The sequence below is a fragment of the Salmo salar genome, chromosome 01 (assembly GCF_965601325.2).
Source record: "Salmo salar chromosome 01, fSalSal1, whole genome shotgun sequence".
Taxonomy (NCBI): Eukaryota; Metazoa; Chordata; class Actinopteri; order Salmoniformes; family Salmonidae; genus Salmo; species Salmo salar.
In genome coordinates this window covers 27684611-27702916 of record NC_138291.1, presented here as the reverse complement: position 1 = coordinate 27702916, position 18306 = coordinate 27684611, and the positions used below count along the sequence as shown (strand labels likewise).

Here is an 18306-nt window from a genome sequence, read left to right as displayed (position 1 = left end):
ATTGATCAATGTCTCAACCAAATATTACCCATATCCACGTTGAAATGACATAGTGTGTCCGGTGGGAAGCTTACAGTAAAGAATTACACAGTTCACTGTTCAAGCTCATTCTCACAATATACCCATAAATCATCTCTACTTTGATTGCCAAAAAAAGTTGTTTACAGTACAATGACTGTGTAGTACAACGTTATCACTGTTGAAGCCACAATCTGTAAATTCAATAACAATTAGCCCATTTGCCAGGTTACTGTTGTTCCTCCAAATTAGTCTGATGATCTACATATTCAATCTTCAGCAGTGAAGTGAAGTTCTCTCGCTTATATTTTCTCATAATGAGAAAACATGTACAAACTTGGATTTCCACTTGATATTTGATGACCATAAATTACTTTCCTATTTGCCAACTAGCCTTCAAATTGCTGCTAATTGCGAGCGTCTGTTCTGCAATAACAGCATTTTGGACGAGGATCACGTTTCGAAAGAGGTAAATGAAGCCATTAAAGCTGGAATCCTTAATGGTGAAACAGCTACATCCGTTTGCGATATTACAACAACAAAGAAGTTACTCAAAACAACAGACACAGTTTTTTCCCCTCGGACATCATTGCACATACAATTAAAGAGCACGTTATGTACTGCATTGTTTTTCCCCCTATGCTGTGTGACACTCCTCAACTCAGCAACAAAAACAATAACAGTGTTGTTGGGGCGGCCAGTGGAGCTGTCTCCCCCTACTGCGGATTCCATCTTCAAGCATTTTGTGTAAATAAAGAGAAAACAAATCACTGGGTTTTATTGCCATGATAGTGAGCTATTCTTCTGGTGATTAGGTGTGGCATTATAGATTGGCCCTGGGGACATTCCACATTTCTTTCTGGGGGCATGTTCAGTGCGAAGCTAAATATAAGGGCTGTACAAAGGGGGCAATGTGGCTGAGTGTTGGGCCACCGTGCACTGAGCTGTGTGCTGTGGCGGTCAGACCCAGACAAGGCCATGGCAGACACTTCTGTCTGCCGTCAGACAAGCTTGATTAGACAGTCGATACAAAGCCAAATAGCTTTTTCCAACATCCATATCGCTCTACACTGAGTGTACAAAACATTAGGAACACCTTCCTAACATTGAGTTTCACTACCTTTTGCCCTCAGAACAGCCTCAATTCGCCGGGGCATGGACTCTACAAGGTGCTGAAAGCGTTCCACAGGGATGCTGGTCGTGTTGACTCCAGTGCTTCCCTCGGTTATGTCAAGTTGGCTGAATGTCCTTTGGGTGGTGGACCATTCTTGATACACACAGGAAACTTTTGAGCATGAAAACCAAGCAGCGTTGCAGTTCTTGAAACATTCAAACCAGTGTGCCTGGCACCTACTACCATACCCCGTTCAAAGGCATTTTATTATTTTTCTTGCCCATTCACTCTCTGAATGTCACACATACACAATCCATGTCTCAATTGTCTCAAGGCTTAAAAATCCTTCTTTAACCTGTCTCCCCCCGTTCATCTACACTGATTGAAGTTGATTTAACAAGTGCCATCAATAAGGGATCATAGCTTTCACCTGGATTCACCTGGTCAGTCTATGACATGGATAGAGCAGGTGTTCCTAATGTTTTGTACACTCAGTGTGTTTTCTGCATTAATCTGCCTATCACTAGCCAAAGCCATGCCATTAGATGTGGGTTCTGAGTACAGTATTGTCAAACAAATCTAGTTGAAAAGTGAGCATTGCCAGGGTAAGACATTTGTGTCAAACAGAGTCTCTCAAAGTTCTGAGAGAGCTGTATAAAACCTGTTTGTATGAAAGCCCTGTGCATCTTTCCAGGCCACCAGGCTCCAAGTCCAACAAAACAAGATTCTGTTATTGAAACGCATTAGTCTCTAACTGACTGATTTATGATATATTTAGTGTGGATTAGCAGTGATCAGACAGCATTCTGGAAGATGCTACAGTATGTCCTGTATTGTCCTGAACTATGGATCCTCTTTGCATGTTTACCAGGTTGACAATGTGCAGTAGGCCCGTGATGATTAAGGGGTTAGTGATGGTAGTGTATCTGGGACCATCAGATGAATGTAGGCGCTGCCTGGGGCCTAGCTTAGAGTGCTGCTGTTTCTGACGTGCACCACTAGCAGAAGTGATCTGTTTTGAGAGCCCCCCTAGTTTCTGGCTGTTCCTGGTAGCACAACAAAGCCGCCTCGCAGAATATCACAACGAAAGCATCGGTTTCTATACCCCCCACTTCAAAGAATGCCTGCCATTTTACTTGGCAGGGTTATTGTCATTGAAAGCTATTAACAACTCGATTTACGGGAATCTTCTTCAGTTCCTGGCTCTGTCCTCTGTTTTGATTGGGCCGTACTATTAGCACAGGGCGATATCGCCCCCTAATTGGCCCCTGATCCCTCTCTTATTATTGTCAAATGGCACGGTAGGAGCAGCCAATCACATTGCCTGCCACTTTTTGCAAGACGTGTTATGCCTATGTCGTAATGCTGAAATGGATTTGAAGATCATAACAACCCCTTGCCATAATAGTTATAGGCCTACAGTGTAATGCTTAGGAAGGGCTACGATATGTGTTTTTCTACCAAGCAGGACTAGACTGTTACAGTGATTAGTGATTTCCCAAACGTGATAACTCCTAATTTACTCCCACATATGTAGAATGACAAACGAAAGCAGTCACTGCCAAGCCGAGCTTCTCGCTCAGAATGATTCCCTGCTATCAGTTGTAATCATCCCAGGGCTTTCTTCAGGTGTTTGAACACAGATTGTCTTGTGTGTTTAAGGTCCTCTGAGATCCGCCAGAGTTTTGATTTCTTTACACGGATAATGCTGTAAAGTAGCAGCAGGCCTTGCTGGGACTGGGTTTAGACAGTAAAGACCCAGGCCTTGTCTCCATCCGGATCTCACCTCTACCTGCAGTGTACTCTAATTCTGAGGGGTGAAAGCATAGGATAAAATAGGGGTAAAGCCAGAATTAGAGGATATTGTAATTTGTGAAATGCCTTCCATGCAAACTCAAAACCCAACAATGCAATAATCAATAACAATGTAATACTAGAAAAAAACACAAGAAATAAGAATAACACAATAAGTAAGTAAGTAAGCATACTATATACAGGGTCAGTTACATTTTAGTCATTTAGCAGACGCTCTTATCCAGAGCGACTTACAGTAGTGAATGCATACATTTCATACATTTAATTTAATGCATTTTTTTGTACTGGCCCCCCGTGGGAATCGAACCCACAACCCTGGCGTTGCACACACCATGCTGGCGTTGCAAACACCATGCTCTACCAACTGAGCCACAGGGAAGACCAGTTCATATACCATATTTACAATGTGCATGGATACTGGAGTGATGGAGGAAGATATGTATAGGGGTAAGGTGACTAGGCAACAGGATATAAGATAAACAGAGTAGCAGCAGCTTGTATGTGAGTGGGTGTGCGTGTGTGTAGAGTCAGCATAAATGTATGTGCATATTACTTGTGAATGAGCAGATGATGGAATGAGTGTGTGTGAGTGTGTAGGGCCCAGTGAGTGTGCATAGAGACAGTGCAACACTAAAAGGTCAATAAGGATACAAGGTTAATTTGTTTTGACAGCAACGTATGTTTCTAACAACTTTATATCATCCATCACACGCATGCACACATACGTCCCCTTAGTATGGCTCTCAGACTTTTGTAATTTCATTTGCCGAGTGGTAAATGTAATTATTATTTGGTCTCACATGAATTCCATCATGAAGTACTCAAAAGCCTAAGGTCTAATGAGGTGGGGGACAGTTCAGTTGTTAATTAGTTGTTAGTTGTTCAGCTGTGTTTTAGCTATGTAGTCCTATTCACAGCTCTCACAGCATTTACACAGAAAGCCCAATTCGGATTTTTTCTTCACTAATTGCTCTTTTGAAGAATCAGATCAGCTCTGAAAAAGATCTGATGTGATTGGTCAAAAGAATAATTAGTGGAAAAAAAGATCAGAATTGGCATGCCTGTCTATACGCAGCCTAAAGGCGTCCGCATGCTTACCAGTCGAAACAGTTCGGGAAGAGTTTGTGCGTATATTATGACGACATTTTGTGACGTTTTTGTTTGATTTTGGACACAACATTTCGGAGCCGAAGCCTACGCTCCTTCGTCGGTGATTGGTCAACAGTAGGGATTCTTCAATAAAGTATTTGTTGTCATTCAACGAGAGATGACTCGCTTTCATACACATTTTTACATTGGGAAATACTGCACCAAACATCTTAGTTAAATGTAAAACAAACACGTACAAATTTATGACAGATTTCTTGAGTTATCTTAGATTAATTCAGACTATTTTGAGGAAGTGTATACTGGTTACGGCGTCTCAAAATGGACAAACTTTTTCGGCTGCTTTTTTTCTTGTTTTTCAAGCGAATGTCTTTTAACCTGTCTGGGAACCCACCCTAGTCAACAGCCAGTGGAATCGCGTTGCGCGAAATACAAATACCTCATAAATGCTATAACTTCAATTTCTCAAACATATTACTATTTTACACCATTTTATAGATACACCTCTCCTGAATCGAACCACGTTGTCTGATTTTAAAAAGGCTTTACAGCAAAAGCAAAACATTAGATTATGTTAGGAGAGTACCCAGCCAGAAATAATCACACTGCCATTTTCAAAGCACCTAGCATGCATCACAAATACCCAAAACACAGCTAAATGCAGCACTAACCTTTGACAATCTTCATCAGATGACACTCCTAGGACATCATGTTACACAATACATGCATTTTTTGTTCGATAAAGTTCATATTTATATATAAAAACAGCATTTTACATCGGCGCGTGACGTTCAGAAAATATTTTCCCTCAAATGCTTCCGGTGAATCAGCGCTACAATTTACAAAATTACTATTTGAAAACATTGTTAAAATGTAATATTGTCATTCAAAGAATTATAGATTAACATCTTGTGAATGCAACCGCATTGCCAGATTTAAAAATAACTTTACTGGGAAATCACACTTTGCAATAAACGAGGTGCTATGCTCAGAAAAATAGGCTAGGCGATACAGGTTAGCGCCATCTTGGAACCATCTAAAATTAAATATACTATTGTAAATATTCCCTTACCTTTGATTATCTTCATCAGAAGGCACTTCCAGGAATCCCAGGTCCACAACAAATGTAGTTTTGTTCAAAAAAGTTAATAATTTATGTCCCAATAGCTCCTTCTTGTTAGCGCGTTCTGAAGGCTACTCAAAATGTACGAGGCGCACGGGACTTGTCGTAACGAATGTGCAAAAAAATATATTTACGTTCGTTCAAACATGTCAAACGTTGTTTAACCTCTTACATCTAGACGTTCCGCTAGCGGAACACCTGCTCCAATATCCAATGATAGGCGTGGCGCGAATTACAAATTCCTCAAAAATACAAAAACTTCAATCTTTCAAACATATGACTATTTCACAGCATTTTAAAGACAAGACTCTCCTTTATCTAACCACACTGTCCGATTTCAAAAAGGCTTTACAGCGAAAGCAAAACATTAGATTATGTCAGCAGAGTACCAAGCCAGAAATAATCAGACACCCATTTTTCAAGCTAGCATATAATGTCACAAAAACCCAGAAGACAGCTAAATGCAGCACTAACCTTTGATGATCTTCATCAGATGACACACCTAGGACATTATGTTATACAATACATGCATGTTTTGTTCAATCAAGTTCATATTTATATCAAAAAACAGCTTTTTACATTAGCATGTGACGTTCAGAACTAGCATACCCCCCGCAAACTTCCGGAGGAATTTGCTAACAATTTACTAAATTACTCACGATAAATGTTCACAAAAAGCATAACAATTATTTTAAGAATAATAGATACAGAACTCCTCTATGCACTCGATATGTCCAATTTTAAAATAGCTTTTTGGTGAAAGCACATTTTGCAATATTCTAAGTACATTGCCCAGCCATCACGGGCTAGCTATTTAGACACCTGGCAAGTTTAGCACTCACCAATATCAGATTTACTATTATAAAAGTTTGATTACCTTTTGTTGTCTTCGTCAGAATGCACTCCCAGGACTGCTACTTCAATAACAAATGTTGGTTTGGTCCAAAATAATCCATCGTTATATCCGAATAGCGGCGTTTTGTTCGTGCGTCCCAGACACTATCCTAAATGGTAAATAAGGGTCGTGCGCATGGCGCAATTCGTGACAAAAAAAATCGAAATATTCCATTACCGTACTTCGAAGCATGTCAACCGCTGTTTAAAATCCATTTTTATACCATTTTTCTCGTAAAAAAGCGATAATATTCCGACCGGGAATGTCCATTTAGCTAAACAGAGGAAAGTAAACAAAGCTTTCGGTCGACGTGGGCACGAGCCTGAGTCTCACAGTACTGTAACCAGCCACTACCCAAACGCGCTACTTTGTTTCAGCCAGAGCCTGCAAAGCCACGATTCTGCATTTTGCTGTCTTCTGAGACCCTATGGCAGCCGTAGGAAGTGTCACGGGACAGCTAAGATCCTCACTCTTCAATAAACAGAGACAAGAAGAACGACACCTTGTCAGACAGGCCACTTCCTGCATGAAATCTTCTCAGGTTTTTGCCTGCCATATGAGTTCTGTTATACTCAGACACCATTCAAACAGTTTTAGAAACTTTAGGGTGTTTTCTATCCAAAGCCAATAATTATATGCATATTCTAGTTACTGGGCAGGAGTAGTAACCAGATTAAATCGGGTACGTTTTTCAATCAGAGCTTCAATAATATTCAAGGCGGACGATTGCATTGTCTTACTAAACGTTTCAGAATGAAAAGGTACCCATGGGCGCCCGCGTCATAGTAGTAATGGCCCTCCCCCTATGACCAACTTTCCAGGCCTCTCGTTCGGTCAGTTTTTACCGGAAAAGACTCAAACCACTTTGTAAAGACTGTTGACATCTAGTGGAAGCCTTAGGAAGTGCTAAATGAATCCTAACTCACGGTGTGTTTCATAGGCAAAGTGTTGAAGGTGATTCCACAAATCAGATTTCCACTTCCTGCATGGAATCTTCTCAGGTTTTTGCCTGCCATATGAGTTCTGTTATACGCACAGACACCATTCAAACAGTTTTAGAAACTTTAGAGTGTTTTCTATCCAAATCTACTAATTATATGCATATTCTAGTTACTGGGCAGGAGTAGTAACCAGATTAAATCGGGTACGTTTTTTATCCGGCCGTGCAAATACTGCCCCCTAGCCCCAACAGGTTTTAAGACCACTTGTTCGGCTAGTCGACTTCAGCTAGGTGCCAGCCAAACTGAAGCATTCTGACGCCTTAAGAGATACCAGCCTGGTTCAGTACTACCAGCCTGTTCCATGGAGTTCAGGAACACATCTGTGTGTGAGTGGCGACATGAGACTCAAGCCTGTATTTCTATACTGGAGTATGGAAGGAAAGAGCAAATTCAATACATATGTTTCAACTAATTCAATCATTCCTCATTGCTGTCTTTGTTCTTCATCATGATGATAATGTGGCCCTTCCTGTCATGGCAGATACTGATTTAATTAAAATGGCATGGTATATCATTTTCTACTGAGTGTGGACCCATTGCACTTTTCTGTTTGTGTGAATTCGCTGGTTTTACACACCAGCCAAGCTTCTTGGAGAGCGCGATGGTTCCCTTTTGATATCATTTTATACTGAATATTTTTTTACGGCTCCCATTGACCTCATGCTGTGAGGAAATAGATTGCGATTGGGAGCAAAAACATCTGGCTTGGCCCAGGAAGTGAAGTGAGGCAGGATGCGTGCAGACCAGGTGTCACACACTCAGGAACAGGGCTGGCAACCGCACCGCCATGCACCTCTCCCCTACTCCACCACCCGGCTGATTGATGACTGATACAAGCACATCAGGTTTCCCCAATGTCATTTCCTACGGACAGAGTCTCTAGTAGGGGAGTCAGGAAGGACTGGGTCAACAGCTGCCAGCTAGGTGCATGTTGTCTTTCTGAAGGATGGTTTATATGAGGACCGTTATCAAATGCTGTTTGTCTCCATTTCTCCTTTTCACAGAGGGTCATGTTACGCTGACAGCAGGAATGTGGTTTGGAGTCTCTGAATAGCAACATGCTGAGTCTTGAGCTGCTCAGTACAGCTGAGGCGGTGGGTTTGTAGTTTTTTAAGATAGAGGACCCGGCAGCCAATTTAGTTAGATGGTATGGAGCAGCAACATCCTAAAGGACCGACTCTCACCTGACATAAACCATTCACATTTGAAACAGGTACATTGTTAATGAACAGTTATTATACACTTTTACAGCAATAATAGGGCTATTGCACCCTTTACATTGCAATGGCCGTTAACTTGTTAATGAAAACAAAAGCATGATAAGCATAAACATTTGCGTTTCTGATATGCAATGAAAACCCCCCCGAAACGGGAGAAACCAATTACCAGGAGGTGTGTAAATACAATGCTAAACATTTCTAATAAAAAGCACAATGTTTGATGGGACTAGTGATAGCATAGGCCTAGCTAATTTAACAAGCAATGTTTGTACCAAACAAACAATTGTTTGGTGAGAAATCGAGGGAAATTCCCGACGTCACGTGACGCATATTCAGTGTGTGTGTGTTTGTTTGTGTTGGTGTGTGCCTGACTGTGTCTGAAAACCACATATGTAATGAATGTTATTGTTATTCTAAATCAGTGGTTTCATTTAATCCTTAAATAACTTGAAGCGTTGCAGGTGTACAACTGTGAGGAGCTGGTTCTCTGACTAAGGGCTTGGGTCTGTCTTGTGTTGTAGTCTGCAGACCAGTGTGGTCGGTGGGAGACCAGACCAGTGGGATGCAGATGTTTTAGGGGGTGAAGTAATTCCCGTCTGTGGCGTAATGCTGCCCACAGAGCCCAGGTAGAGGAGGTCTGACAGGGCAAGCACGTGCCTGGTCCACTGCTCTCACATGAGCTCAGCTTCTCCCCAACACACTGCTGCTGTTTGTAATTACACCAAATCAAATGCTCACAGCACAGGCAGCCAGAAGTGTGACCGCTTTGTTCTTCCACCAGATTTGTAATACTTCCTCCAACACTGTTTAACACTCGGGCTGATGCCCACCAGGCACTCAGTCATGCACGCACACACACACATACACACATGCAGATGGATCCAAAGGGAAATCATGAGTGTTATTCACCCAATTCCTGGATGCTTTATTTTCTCTTAATCAGTGGTGACTGGTCGTATATTACAAAATGCCTTTTATACTAAACATAATATTCTATTAATTAGCCATGCACATGCTGCTCTGACCAACAACAGATGTGAGTCAGTGGATTACTATAGGACCTAAGTACGGTATAATATTCTTGATTCAATTAAAGCAAAATATGTAAAAACATATGAAATCAATGAAGTAATGCTATGACCTAAGACACATAATGCTATGACCTAAGACAGACATAATGCTATGACCTAAGACAGACATAATGCTATGACCTAAGACAGACATAATGCTATGACCTAAGACAGACATAATGCTATGACCTAAGACAGACATAATGCTATGACCTAAGACAGACATAATGCTATGACCGAAGACAGACATAATGCTATGTTTTGTGTTTCAAACTTTCATAAATACAGCATGACGTTATGTTTAACATGTTGACCATGTGTAAGTGGACTATATGGCGGTGTTCTGTATGTTGTTTGTGTATGTTTAGTGACTGCTGTTGAGAGAGAGTTTTAAAGGATCTGGTGTCATCTGTTTTGTTACCAGGACCCAGGTGAGGCGAGGACAAGCCGACTCTTCGTCTCCCCAGCAGACTGGGACGTCTCGCACAGTCAAACGATACCCATCATCCACTGGCCCCATCACCTCCAACGCCCTGCCCAATGGCAACAGACATGACAATGGGAAGGGGAATGGTCGTAACGGGCACAGACCCACCACCAATGTCCACACCAACAGACAAGTCAACGATGCAGTGGCATCGGCAGGTAATGACCAGAAGAACCAAAAAAAGTTTCACCCAAGTTGATACCACTGTTCTTTATTTCTTTATTACCTTGGTTTCTAACAAAGTTAAATATACCCTACGGTATGTAAGACACACACACACACACACACACACACCACACACACACACACACACACACAGTGAATTTCTGTCTTCACTGAATGGAACATTAGATTTTGGGGGGGGGGGAGTGGTGTTGACTCCGTCCCAGGCTGCTCTCCCTCCCTCCCTCCCTCCCTCCCTCCCTCCCTCCCTCCCTCCCTCCCTCCCTCCCTCCCTCCCTCCCTCCCTCCCTGTGGTTTTCATCACATGAGCGACAGACGTTGGATATCCGCTCTCTGCTCTGGAGTGTCTGCAGTGTTCAATCACAGGACAGCCATGCTCCCTCCCTTAGGACCCAGAGAGGGAGGTGGGAAGAAGGGGGAGACACCTCGGCTCCATGACAGGCTGCACCCTGACAGAACCCTCCTCCCCACCAACAGAAACTTCCAGAAACTCCTCCAACCCTCTTAGAACAAAACAATGCCCTCTGTAAAGCTGTCTGCTGTCTAAGTTTCTCTTGTTTTTCCCTCCTACTAGGTGTTCAACGATGTTGAACAGCTTCCCACCATTACACAAGGTTTACTCACACATCTAGAACACCTTTTCCCAATAATAAAGGCTTGGAGGACAGGCATCCTCCTCTCAGCTGTACCGTTCCATTGCCAAGGCACTGGCACAAACACACTCACGCATAAACAAACACACACACGCCCAAACACACACACTCATATTAACCTCCCCTTCTGTTGGGCTGGCCAGGCAGCAGGGCCAGAAATTGTGTCTGTCTGTCTGTCTGTCTGTCTGTCTGTCGCTCGTTAAGAATGCAGCTCTTCTCCAGCGCAGTGCTGCTCCTGCTCACCAAGGTCTCTGTGTGTTGCTGTGCTCCAGGGGCCAACCTTACCTCCAACCTGGACCGCATCAAAATCGTTTTCACCCCCATGGTGTGTCGGAGGGTGTGCAGTGGCGGCCGCTGCTACAACAACTGTGAGAAGGGTGACACCACCACCGTCTACAGTGAGAACCAGCAACAGCACCAGCCACCCAAGACCCAGGGGTTCAGACTCTGTGAGTTCCCCCTCTTCTTCTCTCTCTCTCTTCCTACACTGTCTGAATAGGGTCCAGGGATGAGAGGGAGAAAGAGGGGCTCCTGATAGGTAAACCCATTCCCGCTGCGGAACTGTCAACACTGAATAGCAGGCAGTCAGGGAGCGAGAGGGGACAAAGTGGGGGAGACTATGCATGGTCGGGAACAGTGTGAAAGAGAGAGAGATGGGCAGAGGGGAGAGAGCGAGGGAAAGGGGAGAGCAGATTAAGAGCAGGTCTCCCTGCCCATTGTGTTGCAGGGCTCAGTGGAGGGGGTTAAGCTGACCACACACGTGGAAGCGGCGCTCTCACGCTCCCAACACTTTTTGTGGTTTACATCTCGCTCTTAGCGCCACTGTTAACCATTTAACGTGCTCACTGGGAGAGATGGAGGGAAGGAAATAGAGAGAAAGAGCGAGAGAGAGAGAAAGAGAGGGAGTAACAGCGTGAACAGGATTTTATAGGGATTACATTAAAGCTGCCATTTATCCACAGGCTTTGCTACAAACTCACACAGGAGAGTAGTCTCCCTCCCTGTCTCTCCATGGTGGGGGAGAACAATACCCAATGCTGGGGTTCCGGCCCTGTTTCCATAGTGTTCCCCTTAGCCCTTCCCACACAACTAAGGCTCACAGTAATCACTCAAACTGATTAGAAGTGAAGAGCGCCCATTTCAAATACACACACACCGCTACCGCCCCACACTTAACACAATAAGCTCCTCATGGGAGGAACTGGCTGAGTTCTGAATAGATAAACAGATTGTTTTGCAGATTTATGCTCCCATTAATAGGTTTTGGGAAAATGTTAAGTTACTCCAAACACTTCAATGGCTTGGCAGAGCCGTTTCACAATGCATTCCTGGCACTTCTGGGTGATCCTGAGAAGTAGTTTGTTTTTATGTTTGATTTTATTTTAAAGAAATCTCTGACCATTAAAACATCTGTAAAAAGACTCTGTTAAAGTAAATTTCTTGACATCCAAGCCGGCATTTTGTTGTTGCTGAAGTGCGTGTTCCTCAAGGAATGTCAAGTGGACAGCGAACAGTTATGTCATGTTGTTGTTATGTTCCCAATGTGGGGCATTAAAACTAGGTGGATAACATCATTACACTGTTGGGCTCCCTGGATTCACAACATTGAACAGTTATTCTAAACCCTGACATTACTGGGACAAGAGACTTAGAGAAGCCATTTAACAATGCATTTCAAAGATGTCAGTGGGTGATGTTGGCTTTCGCCGACTGGTCGAGCACCGGTACACACTACCAAGTGCGCTATTTTTCAGATGTTGCCCTACTGGAGTAACACAGTAATAGCGTCACTGCTATTAGCTTCACGACATACATACTATGGAATGCCGTTTGGGTCTTTGCAAGTCAAAAAAGATACAGTAGCACTGTCAAAAGCTGTACAAAAAAGCATGCAAACACCGGCCACAAACGATGTGTTTACAATACCGTGTTGGTAATAAAGCATCATTTGTTCGACCGCAACTTCTGGGGTAGCTAGCTTTAGCTTGGTACCTAGCTAGCACCAACACAACCAGCCTGAAAACAATGACCAGTAGCAACTGCAGGTAATTTCATTATTCTTAGCAATGGTTTGGGAATCCTTGTGTGTAAGTATTAGCTAGGTTGCCACTTGTTGTTTTCCTATTGAAATTGAACTTCAGTTCATCAAAATAAATAGCTAGCCAGCTACTTAACCCTGTTACCCAAAGCTAACGTTATAAGCAGCCAGCTAGCTTCATCTGGCCAGTGAGGCTCGACCGGACCGGGTTATGTGTTGTGAAGCTAGCCACAATAAGTATTAGGCACAATAGTGGAATTTGCGGTTTGCCTTTAAAATAAAAGTATGTCACTGAGAGTGATCAAATGAATACAAATAGTAGAATTATGCCATACTTTTATTTTGATGGCTAACCGCAAAGTCCACTATTGTGCCTAATCCTTATTGTGGCTAGCTTCACATAGATGGGTCCGACCACAATTAATCAAATAAGAACTGTCTTAAAAATGTGGGTTATTTTAGATGATGACACCTAGCTAATAGTTAGCTAGCTAATAGCTACTGAAACAGATGTCGTTTTGCTATGTTTTTTGGGGAAGAACATTGTTTGCATCCATGAGCTAGCTAGCTTTTTTTTATGGCCATCATTGTAGGTGCCTGAGACAACTTTACCAGCATCATAGCATACGTATCGATGAATCGTTGTGACATATGAAATACGAGTGATAGTGTAATCAATGTGTAATAACTACGTAAAAAATTCATGAACGTGTTAAATTATGTGAGCTGCAGTCATATTCAGGTCCTGATTTGTCAACAAGCTTATTTGACACGTCAAATAGTGTTATTTGACATGTCAAATAGCGTTAAATAGCATATTTTTCGACACGCAAAGACACAATCGGCGTTCCATAGAAATCCTGGTTGAGAATGAAATGACTGAACAAATGAACAACTGAACAGCACAGCAAGTAAGTTCAATAAATAGGTTTTGATTGTTTTACTGGTAATGGGGACATACGTAAATGCCAACAAAATAACTTTTTGGTCAGTATGGGGTGTGTAACCTTTAATTTACTAGGCAAGTCAATTAAGAACAAATTCTTATTTACAATGATGGCCTTCCCCAGCCAAACCCGAATGATGCTTGGCCAATTGTGGGCCGCCCTATGGGACTCCCAATCACGGCTGAATGTAATACAGCCTGGATTCAAACCAGGGACTGTAGTGACTCCTCTTGCACTGAGATGCAGTGCCTTAGACCGCTGCGTCCGTGTGTGTGTTAACTATTTAACTGTACTAGAATACTTAGAAGGCCGCAAAAATGTTAAATGTCGGTATTGTTATTTTTGGCAAGGAAAATATTGGATATCGGTATTGGCCAAAAATGTCATATCGGTGCATCACTAGTCAGCATAAACAAAATCTAGTTCAATTTTGGTACTTTTGGACCAAAAAGGGCATCAACCTTTTTTATTTTGTTCACTTAGAATATTGCCTTTTATTTGGGCAAGGCTGTTATCGAGTTTTCATTTTCCAGGCTGTTGAAGTATGAGTGAGTTGAGGTTATGGTTTGAGCTCCTTTGTTTATCGTAGTATGGAGCAGGTATGTAGGACACTGGGACCTTTGCCAAGAGATGAAAAGGCTATCAACTCAACCTGTCAAGCACCAGCTGCTTCTCCTTGTAGAGGACGATTGCAGGGTTGCAGGGTGTAAAGCAAAGTAAATCAAACCAAAGTATTCAAAGAAAGACAGTGTTATGTAGGGATTCAGTAGTCTTATTATAAGGCCACAAGGCAACACCCAAATGCAGACACAGGAGTCAGATGGTTGAGCTCCGATATTTATTATAACAAAAATGGTAGGCAAAAGGCAGGTCGGAGTCCAGGCGATAGGCAGGCTCGAGGTCAGGACAGGCAGGGGTTCAGTGATCAGGTCTGAGTCCAAACAGTACAAGGGGCTAGGCAGGCTCGAGGTCAGAACAGGCAGGGTGGTCAGGCAGGCGGATTCTGCGTCAGGACAGGCAAGGTCAAAACCAGGAGGGCTAGGAAGAGACAGGGACAAATAGGAGCTCGGAAAACCGCTGGTTGACTTGGCAAAACAAGACAAACTGGCACATAGAGACAGGAAACACAGGGATAAATACACCAGGGACTAATGGGGAAAACAGGTGACACCTGGAGGTGGGTGGAGGCAATCACAAAGACAGGTAAAACAGATCAGGGCATGACACGTATCTGCTCAAGAACCAATTGCCTCGCTCCTTTGAAATAGGTGAGAGTTTCATTTTCAACAGAGGAAGTATCAAATATAGGAGTGTGTACATTCCTTATTTTCTTGAAACCTGTGTGTTTAAATGAGGCACAAACACACATCATGGGACAGCTGAGAAAGGCTTGGCTTAATAGGGAGGGGTGATATTATTAGTGTGTGTTGCCCTCAGGGTGAAGTTGGAACTTCATAAACCCATGTCAAATGAGGTGTCTGGTAGTGAATGTGGTTATGTGAACATTACATTCCAGAAAACAAGTTGGCCGCATGAAGTCTCTGTACACACTTTCTTTTAGAACTATCCCTCCTGCTTCTCATTATGTGTATGGGTACAAGCATAAATCAACTAATTAACATTGTTACATTTTAGTAATTTAGCAGACGCTCTTATCCAGAGTGACTTACAGTAGTGAATGCATACATTTCATTTCATGCATTTTTTTTTGTACTGGCCCCCCGCGGCCTGCAGCTGGCGGTTCCTTACACTAACTAACCTTTCTCTCCGGTAATGACCTTGGTCTCTCTTGCTCTCTCTCCTGCAGTCTTCTGTCAGATCCCCTGTCTGAATGGTGGGCGCTGCATTGGCAGGGACCAGTGCTGGTGCCCATCAAACTCGACAGGGAAGTTCTGCCACCTCCCGGCCCCCCCTTCTGCCAGACCCACCCTCAGCCGGAAGGACAGCAGCCTGGCCGGACTTAACTCCTCATCCCACTCCATGTACACCCTGCCGCTGTCCAATCAACAAGGTAATCATCTAGCCATCTGTCTGGCTGGACACAGTCTCTGGCCAGGTCTCAAGGGCCTCCCCAGCCCGGTCTCCTGTAGACACACTGTTTCCTCCAGTTCTGCTCATTTTACTGCTGTCCTTTATAAATTGAATTTATCATGCCCTCTCAACTGTTCTGGTTCTGTTTGAACTAACTCAGGTTTATTTGTTGATGTGCAACGGCCCAGTTAGTAACTGTGCCGTACTCTTCCTTTGCGAACCAGCAGTGAATGGATTCTTAGTAGAATATGTAATGGGGTGTTTTGAGGATAGTGCTCCCTCTATCAACAGAATAACCTATAGTGAATTAGAAACAGATCATGCCCTAACCAGTGCCATGAAGAGCAGCTAAAATGAGCAGCCAGGGTGGTACTTTGGGATTATTTAAGATGTCCTTGAAGAGGTAAGGTTTAAGATGTTTTCGGAAGATGGGCAGAGACTATGCTGTCCTAGTTTCAGGGGGAAGCTGGTTCCACCATTGGGGTGCCAGGACAGGGAAGCGCTTGGACTGGGCTGAGTGGGAGTTGCCCTTCTATAGGGATGGGAGGGCCAAGAGACCAGAGGTGGCAGAACGGAGTACTCGGGTTTGAGCAGAGGCTGAAGGTAGGTAGGGGCAGTTCCTGTTGCTGCTCCGTAGGCAAGTAACATGGTCTTGTAGTGGATGCAAGCTTCGACTGTAAGCCAGTGGAGTGTGCAGAGGAGCGGGGTGACATGGGAGAATTATGGAAGGTTGAACACCAGGCGGCCTGCAGCTTTCTTGATGAGAAGCAGGGGTTTGATGGCACAAGTGGGGAGCCCAGCCATAAGCGAGTTGCAGTAGTCCAGACGGGAGATGACAAATGCCTGGATTAGGTCCTGCTCTGCTTCCTGTGTGGAGCAGGGTCATACTCTACGAATATTGTAGAGCATGAACCTGCAGGAGCGGGTCACTGCTTTGATGTTTGCAGAGAATGACAAGGTGTTGTCCTGGGTCACGCCAAGGTTCTTTACACTCTGGGACAGGGATACCAAGAAGTTGTCAACTGTGATGGAGAGGTCTTGGAGCGGGCAGGCCTTCCCCAGGAGGAAGAGTAGCTCCGTCTTGTCGTGGTTGAACTTGAGCTGGTGGGCCGACGTTCAAGTTGATATATTTGCCAGGCACGCAGAGATCTGTGTCGCCACCTGGGTTTCAAAAGGGGGGAAGGAGAAAGGTAGTTTATTGCCGAGCCGACTGATTTGGTGTATAGAAAGAAGATGAGAGGGCCTAGAACCGTGCCCTGAGGGACACCAGTAGTGAGAGTACTTGGTGCAGTCACAGATCCTCTCCGCCACCTGGTAGGAGCGGACTGCCAGGTAGGATGCAATCCAAGAGTGTGCAGAACCTGAGACCCCCAGCTCTGAGAGGGTAGAGAGGATAATCTGATGGTTCACGGTATCGAAGGCAGCAGATAGATCTAGGAGGATGAGAACAGAGAATAGAGAGTCAGCTTTGACTGGTTAGGGTCAAGAAGATCGTTCTGAGAGAGATTGCAAGAGAGTTGGTCAGAGACAGCACGCTCAAGTGTTTTGGAATGAAAAGAAAGAAGGGATACCGGTCTGTAGTTTCTGATGTCAGAGGGGTCGAGTGTTGGTTTCTTGAGGAGGGGAGCGACTCAGGCCATTTTGAAGTCAGTGGTCAGAGATGAGTTGAGGAGGGAAGTGAGGAATGGGAGAAGTTCCCAGAGATGGTCTGGAGAAGGGAGGAGGGGATGGGGTTGAGCAGGCAGATTGTCGGGTTCCCGGACATCACTAGTCGCATGATTTCATCTGTGGAGAGATGGGAGAAAGATGTCAAGGCATAGAGTTAACTTTCTGAGTCAAAATGCAAGCTGAGATCTACCGCTCAGATTTTTTTAACATTGCATAGAAAACATAAGCCTATGCAACATTAACCTATTAAAAACAGTTCTGTAGCAATGAGGTTTGTGCAGTAGGCTATAGGTCTAATACAGTATCACCACATATTGGCTTTGCTTGAATTTCCCAGCCAATGTATTGTTGTTCTGACAATTAAAAAATATATATATTTCAACATTTGAGGTAGGCTATATGATCACACTGGTAATAGATCAGTTGTTGTATTACATGTGAGGCACAGCTGAGTGAGCATACATTTACATAATTTGCTTTTATTTTTATTTTACTGGGCTGATGGTGCCTGCATCCGATGGTCAGACTCAGCAGAGGGAGAGAGCTGCAGACTGAGGTTGTGCCTCTCAACGTCCCTCCACTCTCCCTGTCCTCCACTGACACTGACCAAAAAGGGACACCGTCTTCCAGCTGATGGCGAAACTCGTGTCGCACTGCATTATTTCTGCCTCATGCACAAATTCATGTTGTTACTCCTATAAACAGAGAAATGTAATTATCCCCACCCAAAAAACCAAGCCACTAATAATAACAACACAAGCCTATAGATACACTTTCCTCCTCATTCATTACTGCTGCAGTGCTTGTTGTAGCGCTGAGTGGAATTATGAAGAACACACATTTTATGGCTTATGAAAGTGTTGAGTAAAAAGTGCTGAGTAAGAACTTAAACATGAACTCACTCATATAAACATCAGCTCTTTAATGTATTCGTTG

At 43.6% G+C, this 18306-nt stretch overlaps 1 protein-coding gene across 1 annotated transcript in view; it reads left to right on the top strand.

Annotated features, from left to right (window-relative positions):
• LOC106589425 (latent-transforming growth factor beta-binding protein 2) overlaps positions 1-18306 on the top strand; it is a 153771-nt gene that overhangs the window by 61059 nt on the left and 74406 nt on the right. Inside the window, exons 4-6 of the mRNA XM_014179443.3 lie at positions 9788-10008; positions 10959-11135; positions 15479-15682. Coding sequence (XP_014034918.3) covers positions 9788-10008; positions 10959-11135; positions 15479-15682 — 602 coding nt within the window. The remainder of the gene's footprint in view (positions 1-9787; positions 10009-10958; positions 11136-15478; positions 15683-18306) is intronic.